This window comes from Terrapene carolina, unplaced genomic scaffold (genome assembly GCF_002925995.2).
Source record: "Terrapene carolina triunguis isolate 2854851 unplaced genomic scaffold, T_m_triunguis-2.0 Scaffold242, whole genome shotgun sequence".
Classification (NCBI taxonomy): Eukaryota; Metazoa; Chordata; order Testudines; family Emydidae; genus Terrapene; species Terrapene triunguis.
The window spans coordinates 4,358,282-4,367,201 of record NW_020664593.1 but is presented as its reverse complement, the minus strand read 5'-3'; the positions used below and the strand labels follow the sequence as shown (position 1 = coordinate 4,367,201).

The 8,920-nt window shown below is 47.5% G+C and overlaps 1 protein-coding gene across 1 annotated transcript in view; it reads left to right on the top strand.

The window, feature by feature from the left end:
- Positions 1-2,772: 2,772 nt before the first annotated feature.
- The window catches only part of MAATS1 (MYCBP associated and testis expressed 1), a 56,546-nt gene continuing 50,398 nt past the window's right edge, over positions 2,773-8,920 (top strand). Inside the window, exons 1-3 of the mRNA XM_024202431.1 lie at positions 2,773-2,890; positions 3,751-3,827; positions 7,039-7,196. Coding sequence (XP_024058199.1) covers positions 2,773-2,890; positions 3,751-3,827; positions 7,039-7,196 — 353 coding nt within the window. The remainder of the gene's footprint in view (positions 2,891-3,750; positions 3,828-7,038; positions 7,197-8,920) is intronic.

Below are 8,920 nucleotides of genomic sequence, written 5' to 3'. Positions count from 1 at the left end.
GGAATCAGGCTGTATCTCCCGGAGGCTACTGAAGCCAAACCAGGAGATTTTTAGGTGCTAAAAATGGCTAAGGCAGGCTCCCTGCCTGCCCTGGCCCCGTGCCTCTCCCAGAAGTGGCCGGCACATCCCTGCGGCCCCTAGGTGCAAGTGGGGGAGGGGGGGGGTCTCTGCATCCTGCCCCTGCCCTGAGCACCAACTCTGCATCTCCCATTGGCCAGGAACTTCAGCCAATGGGAGCTGCGGGGACAGCGCCTGTGTCCGTGGGCAGCACAGAGCCCCCTGTCCCCCCCAGCGGCTGCAGGGACGTGCCAGCCGCTTCCGGGAGTGGCGTGGAGCCAGGGCAGGCAGGGAGTCTGTCTTAGCCCCACTGCACAGCCAAACGGGAGCCACCTGAGATAAGCACCTCCCAGCCAGAGTCCACAGACTTCACCCCCTCCTGCACCCAAACTCGCTCTCAGAGTCCGCATCCCCTGCACCCCAACCCCCACCCAGAGCCCTCTTCTGCACCCAAACTCCCTCCCAGAGCCCGTACCCCCTCCTGCACCCCAATCCCCTGCCCCAGCCCTGAGCCCTCTCCTGCACCCAAACTCCCTCCCAGAGCTTGCACCCCATACCCTCTCCTGCACCCCAACCCCCTGCCCCATGCTCAGCCCAGAGCCCCCTCCCACATTCCAAACCCTTTGGCCCCAGCCCAGAGCCTGCACCCCCTCCCACACCCCAACCCCCATGCCCCAGCCTGGTGAAAGTGAGTGAGGGTGGGGGAGAGTGAGCGACGGAGGGAAGAGGGATGGAGTGAGTGGGGCGGGGCCTCGGGCAAGGGTTATGGCAGGGAGCGGGGCAAGGGTGTTTGGGTTTGTGTGATTAGACAGTTGGAACCCTAACATTGACCTAATCACGACGCCTCTCCTGGAAGTAGAGTTATTAACTCAGTGTAGTGGGCGAGTTACATCAGTGGGCGCTACATTTTAGTGTAGACGCTTACAGAGTTAGGTTGACGTAAGCTGCCTTATTTTGACCTAACTCTGTAGTGTAGATCAAGCCTCAGTCTCCTTTCCTGGTCAGAAATAGGCCATATGATATGTCTGCGGGCTGTGATTGGCTGATGGGAAGTCTTGCGAACCCACTACCCAGGCCAAGGAGCAGGAATAGACAATGGCAGCTGCGATCCATATGTGCACTGCTGAACCTTTCACCCCTCCAATATTGCCCAGTACACATCTGGGAAATGAGACTCATTATATTCAGTAGCTGGCAAAGCTACAGAAGAGTAGACTGTGAATAGAAGTAGCACTGAGCTTCCATCCTAGGCCAAATTCACCCTGGTGTAACTTAACTGACTACAGTGGAGTTACACCAGGGTTGAATTGGCCCCAGAACATGTTTTGCTGTCTTACCACAGCAGGCTCCTGTTGCTGTAATGGCCTTAGTTGAAAAATGGGTAGAACGACTGTGACACCCAGTGGCAAGACTGGAAGATGACAAGTTCTTTCTGCCTTTCCTATGTTACGGTTCGATTAGTAGTGTACTGATTTCACACAATGGTATTTAGCATTTGTATAGCACCTTAAATACTATTAATCACAAAAAATATGTTAGGCTGCTGATGCATGGATACCACTTTCTTTCACGCTAATACTGTCTCATTGTTTCCTTATACATCCCTATCTGTATCCGTCTGTTGTCTCATTTTATACTTAGATGTGAGCTCCTTGGGGCAGAGACTGTCTTTTTAGTCTGCTTGTACAGTGCTTAGCTCAATGGGGTCCTGGTCCACGACTGGGGCTAATAATGTTAAAAGAACACTATTAAGGTTGCAAAGTCAGGCACCCAATGGCTAGGAAATGCCAGAAGGAAGGTTGCCTGTCCATCCTCATTGAGCCTCGGTCTCAGAAATGATTAAGCCAGGACTGAGGCAGACATCTGACATGTAAAATTTCAGCCCAAGTGGTTAAAGTTTAGCAAAATTATAAGCAACTGAAAAGAGGGTTGTACTGGGAAGTGTTGTACAACCTTAATAATAGGCAGCACTATCAGCCCCAGCTGTAAGAGTGATAGGCTCTTTACATTAGATTAGATCTGTGTGGTGATAGATGAACAGGTGATCTTCAAAGCACTTCACTAATTAATCCTCACAAACACCACCTGAGAATTGAGTAATAACAATGGGTAACAAACCAATGAGGGTAAAACTAACAGATTACATTATAAACTCTTTGGAGTAGGTAAGGGCTGTGTCTATTTCCACACAATGTAAACCACTTTGCAGCACTATAAATTAATAATAATAATAATAATAATAAAGTCAATCTTTAATCATATTAAAGTCAATAAAGTAAATAATAATAAAGTTAATAAAGAGCCAGGCGATGCACTTGGATACCTGCCACCCACGGAGCTGGGTCTCAGCCCTACCCCCAGTGCTGCAGCAGGCCCACAGCGCTGCACTTGAGGCTGCCCTGTCCTGTTTCGGCTGCTCCCAAGTCCCGCTCTTTTCCTGCTGGGGGGGGGACCCTCAATATAATGTACGTGGGGGTGGGGTAGAACGTGGAGCGGTGCTGGAGTGGACGGGGGAGGGGCATGGTGGGTCAAGAACTGGGAGGGAGCGGAGGGATGTGGTGGGGGCCGAGTGGGAAGCGCCCGCTGCCTCCCCCCGCTCCACGTGCCCAGAGCGAGCCCCGCCCCCTGCTGCCTAGCCCCGCCCCTCAGGATGGAAGCCCCGCCCGGCCCCGTTGCCATGGGAACGGCACGCAGCGCCCGGGCGCGGCGGTCGGGATGAGCAGCTACGCGGTGATCGGGACGGTGCAGGGCCCGGCGGGCGGCGGGGGCCCGAGCCCCGGGGGCCGGTACCGCTCGCACATGGCCCCCAGCAGAGCCTTCGACTTCCTATACGGTACTGGCGAGCGGCCCCGGAGCCGGCTTGGCCCAGAGACCGAGCGGGGGGCGGCGCCAACCCCGCAGGCCCCGCCCGGGCAGCAGCAGAGGGGGCGGGTTAGCGACGGGGCCCCGCAACCCCTGATAGGCCGGGCGGGCTCGCGGGGGTCCGCCCCCTACGCACGCACCTCGCGTGCGGGCTCGCGCAGCCCGGCCCCGGTCGGGTTCGCTGGGGGAGGGGCGGGCTGGGCATGGCCGGCCGCCACCCCACGTCCAGCGCCGCGCGCGGCGGGCTGCAGCATGGCCGGGGCCCGCGTGGTGGGATGCAGCCGGCGGCCGCAGGAGGAGCCGCTGAGACAGCCTGGGACGTGCTGCGGAGCCGTCAGTCGGTGCTGGGAGACTAGGCTGGAAAAGCGGATCTGGAAGAGGAAAGGGAGGCGCCTCCGAGTACGCGGGTGGGGGGAAGAGATGAAATTAAAAGGCTGAAAGCAGCTGTAGGGGAAAAGGCGCGGGCAGAGCATGGAGTCACCTGCGGATGTGTAAGACCATGCCTGGCGCTTCATTCCACAGGGAAGCAGCAAATGCTGCTGCTGCTTCCATTCACGGCCGTAGCCACCGTTTAATGTTTTTAAAGGTTACCAGCAGAGTACTTTAAAAATTATGAGGCTTTAATTTCTCCCCACCAGAGCGTGGTCCACTCCCTACAGCAGCAGCATCGAGGCTGACTGCGGGGGGTCAGATGTGTAAAAGTGTGCTTGCTCATTTTTATTTCTGTGTCTTGTTTATTCTATGAAGTGGCAAAACTGACTTCTTGTCAAGAGGAGCCCAGCTAATATTCCGTTCACTTTCTTTGAATCTATGTGATTGCTTATATTTCAGATCCCTTGTATGTGTTATCAAGTGAGAAGGACCATGCAAAGGCAAATGTCCAGGCTCATCTCATGTCTGACAAGATGGTAGGTTGTTTCAGCCTGAGACATCTTCAGGAGAGGTTTTTCCCACATTCTTCCCTATATTAAAGGAATATGAATATATATGTAAAAAACTTGATTGCACTTGAGCAATCTTAACTTCTTTAGACCAGCACAAGCTCTGTAAAGAAAGGAAATCATTTATACCTAACACAAGAATAGTTTAATAACTGATGGTCACCACTGTCATGGGTTGACTTTATACCAGTAGTCTAGAAATAAGCAGATCTATGTTCTATTCCTAAACCCCTAAGTCATGTATCAGTGCTTGAGAATGGGACACCTCTGGATTCCTCTGACAACTGGTCTATGGCTCATTAAGGAAAGTTTTAGACAGAAGAATTGGGTTATTGCGCTGTTTTATTAACAGAGCACTTGAACTGTAAGTAGCGTTTCACACAGTGCCGCTTACTTATCTTGATAGCTGCAGGTGAGCCATTTAGGCAGAATGCAAAAGAAAAAGGGATCTGATACAACTCCAGTGAATCAAAGTTTGACAAACAAGGAGCTTTGTTTTTGTCCTCCTGGGTTTATTCAGACTTTTCCTGAATGAGTAGGTTGGGAGGCATTCTAAACTCTGACTCACAGCCCTTCTAAAGCAAGCTGACGCCTTCCATGCAATGGAGCCAATAAAAATGTATTATTCAAAGCCTGTTTCCTGTCTTCTCCCTCCCACTTATCCTAAACACTGTTTCTCTGAAGTTTTTCGATGTCCTCTATGGCTACATCTACGGTACTAGCTAGCGGTGGGATTCTAGGGTTGCCAATTTTGGTTGGCTGGATTCCTGGAGGTTTCACCACATGACATAATCTTTAATTCCTGGAGACTCCAGGACAATCCTGAAGGCAACTCTATTGGATTCCCACCTTGCCTACAAGTACTCACAGTACCTCTGGGGGTGGGATTCTCGGCTTCCCTAGATGTACTTACAGTAGCTGAATGAGACCTAGTGCAGGTATAAATAGGTACCAGTGGCAGCATGGCTAAGCCATGCCGAGTATGTACCTACGGAGTTCAGCTGGGTTTGTACTCAACACAGCTAAGCTGTGCTGCTGCCCATGCTACCATGACTACGCTAATATTTATATTCTCGCTAGCTCTAATTGATCTAGTGTGTGTATGCCCCCATTACTGTAGTATCTGAGAGTCACATAATCTTTATTTATCCCCACAAAACCCTAATGAGGCAGGGAAGTACTAGTATCCGCATTTTACAGATGGGCGGCTAAGGCACACAGAGAGTAATGTGACTTGTGCAAGGTCACGGCTGTGTTTTCACTCAGACTTTGTCTACATTAGCACTTTTGTCAGCAAAACTTTTGTCAGTCAGGGATGTGAAAAAAACAAACCCTGACCAACATAAGTGTCACTGACAAAAGTGCCAACATAGCTACTGCCGCTTGTTGGGGGTGGTTTAGTTAAGCTGGTGGGAGAGCTCTCTCCTGCTGGCATAGAGTGGCTACATGGGAGACCTTACAGCGGTGGCGCAGCTGCAGTGGTACAGTTGTGCTGTTGTAATGTATGTAGTGTAGACATTGCCTCAGTCCCTGTAGGTCAAGGGTGTAAATGGCATGATGAGAATCTACCAGTTACACCGAGTTGTTGACCCTGTTGGACTCTGCTGTCACTATGGTTTCTGGTGTGGCTTCCGTGCAGGTAGCAAAGAGCATAGAAATACCCACAAATCTTTCTGTCACTCCTAGCTCTGAGCGCATTTTTTGTTTAAAATATCTAATGATGCACCCTTCTGATATTGGTTAGTCTCAGAAACACCAGATTTCTGAAAGGGAGCCCTTGTATATTGGCTGCTACATGTCCAGCCTATGTATGGGGTATTCCCTCTTGTCTGAAAACCCCAGGATCCAAATTTAGGCCCAAAGTGCATCACTTATTTGAAAATCTCCCCTTCATGTCAAAATCCCTTTTTAGCCAATTAAATTCCATGTTCCACCATCCTATTTATTTTTTCCTTTTGTTTTGTTTAAAATGTGCTTATCCACAGCTCTGACCATCTGAATAAGCTGCTGTCTGGTATATAATACAAAACAAGATGGTTTTGAATTCTGGGGCTATAATGTCATCTGATGGGATGAGGGTGGTTGTGATAACTTTATGACGGCATTTCCTAAACTTTGAAAGTTGAGTCCTCCTTCAGGAAAATGAAACAAATGGTGCCACTGTTCAACCTTGCCATCTGTTGTTAAAGGCTTAGTCATAATGAGCCATCATATAGAGTAGATTGTATAGATCTTCATAGTATGACACTTCCTTTCCTTTCTTAGATACTTCGATGAATAGTAAAATACAGATGCTCTCCGGGTTATGCAAGACCTGACTTAACGCAAATTTACACTTACGGAAAATGTTCCATAAACCAGAAATAGGATTTTCGAGTTGTGGAAATTTTTGCGTAACGTATGGGTATACGTTTGCGACTTATGCAAAATTCGAGTTACACAAGGCTTTCCGGAATGGAACGATTGCGTAAGTCAGGGGGCGTCTGTAGCACAATGTTGACATTTAGCATATGTCTGTACTGCAGTTGAGAAGTGTGATTCCCAGCATGGGTAACTATAGAGACTTGTGCTATCTCTGCTTGAGCTAGCATGCTGAAAATAGCAGTGTGGATATTGCAACACAGGCAGCAGCTCGGGCTAGTCTCCTGAGCTCAGACTCCAGTGGTCAGGTGGGCTTGGACTCTGGCAGCTAGCCTGCACTGGAAATCACACCTCCCAGCTGCAATGTAGGCATACCCTTGCAGTACATTAATTGGGCTTCTGAGTTAGCACCCACTGAAATAAATGAGGCAATTCATATCTTAAAGCTAATTTCAGGCTTTCTGCCAACTTAGACAAATGTAGCTGCATCAATTATACTTAGGCCACATTTTCAAGGAGTTCTTTGGAGCTACATAGGTTGATACTTAGCCTCTCCATGCCCCTGCCTTTTAGTCCTGTATGTTCCTCATTTTGGGAAGCACTCTCTTACTGATTGATGTCATTAGAGCTTGCTATCACCTTTACCACCCAGATTTATAGCTCTGTAATTCACAGTTACTTGTTTAATCTCTATATATTTCTCATGCCTTGTTTACATATAGACTCAAAAACACTAGTTGAAGCAATGATCTCTTTAGTGTTTCATGGAATTTCTAAATAACAACTGTCATTTCTTTTGTCTACATATTAAAATTAGAAAAAGATGCCGATTTTTAAAACCATGTTTAGCAGCCTGATCCATTATCCCTGGTACAATCTGCGTTTGGAGGAAAGAAATCCTGTGCCTCCATTTATTGACCGAAGGTGGAGAGGCAGGGCCCAGCAGCGCCTAGAGGTTCTTCAGCAGCTTGCTAGGTAAGTGTCTTACCATTGGACTATATTTAAAAAAAATACATATTTATTTAAAGCTCTTGTTTTCAATGTGAGCTGTGAAAACTTCAGTGATCCAGGCTGGACCTACTTAAGTGATAGTCTTTCTCCTTTGTCCCTCCCACGCTGAAGCTGACTGGATTGTCCTTGCTATGCATCCCAAGGTTTCATTTGGACTGGACTAGGGCAGGGCTTTCTTAGTGCAGGAGACCTGTTTGAGGAACTCTCTCCTGGAATATGTCCATTAGGATCCCAATTCAGCAAAGTACTTCAGCATATGTTTAAGTGCTTTAGTGAATCAAGGGCTGGAGTCCCTCTGTATCTGTATTCAAGATTCTGTGTGAGGCCTTCCTATTTAGGTCAGCATCTGACCATTTACCTTCCCCTTTTCAGAAGCCCCATCTTGTTTGGTCTCTTTTCCTTAGCCTGCCTTATTTGTTTTGACTAGAGTTGCTGATTACCTGGTCCATTTGGACTAGAGTTGTTTAAATATGATTTTGTTATTTTTTTTCCCTTGTGCGAATCTGGGACACTGTACAACGGGTGCTATATCAGTTAACAAAATAACACAATATTATTTTGAATAACATGTTGCATATAAACTTACTTCCCAAACCACTTCAAAGAATTAAGGTACAGAGGAAGAGGGAGCTGAGGTTGTTCCAGTCAGACAATATGAACTGCAGAAGAAAGAGATTCTGCACCAGCTCACATGGAGGGATAGAAAAGAGAATAGTGCTAGGCATGCAGAAAGAGTAGGGAAAGGAACACAAGGTTTGAAAAGTACAGTAGGCTGTGTCATGTCCGTGGAGGCGTTTAAAATCAAAGAGAGCAATTTTGAATTGGATCCTGAAATGAATCAAGAGCCAATGGAGTGATGTGAGGAGATACTTGAGCTTGTCAGAAAACGGGCAGCGCTATCGGAAGAGCTGGGACTCAGAGAGGCTATTTGGAAGGGCTAGACAGTAGTCAGACAAGGAGGGATGTTGGCCTGGATGAAGACTTCACAGGGTATTTTTTTAAGCATACAAGAACTAATTCTTTACTCTATCAAGTTTTTATGTTATACTTTCAAGTTTTAAATATCACTGCTGTGCTCTTTTCCTCTCAGCTTATTTTGATCAGAAGTTGAAGCTTGCCAGATTCAGATTAGAAATAAGATGTACATTTTTAACAGTGGGGGTAATTAACGATTGGAACAACTTACCAAGGCCCATGGTGGAGTCTCCATCACTGGCTGGCAACTTTTAAATCAAGATTAGATGTTTTTCTAAAATATATATGCTAGTTTAAACAGGAATTAATTTGGGGGAACTCCTATACCCTGTGTTATACAGGAGATCAGACTAGATCATCACAGTGGTGCCTTCCGATCTTATCATCTTTGTACCAGCATGAAAGTAGCAGGTGACAGCAGCACTGGCTGTTCTCAAATTTACTTCTTGCGCTAACCGTGTCAACAAGCTGCCTCTAGACTCTGACCTGGTTTTGTGATGTATCTCCTTATGGTTGAAAGTGATTGAGCTTTAAAGTATAATTAACAATAGTGAAACAGTGACTGTCAGAGTGACATGCAGGTTTCCATACCTATTCTTGTTTAGTGATTCCCAAAGTATATCTCCTCATTTTACAAACTAAAAGGTGATTTTTTTTCTAACTTTGAGCACCTCAAACTGCGTCCAGGACTTGAAAATCTAACTGGGCTTTTT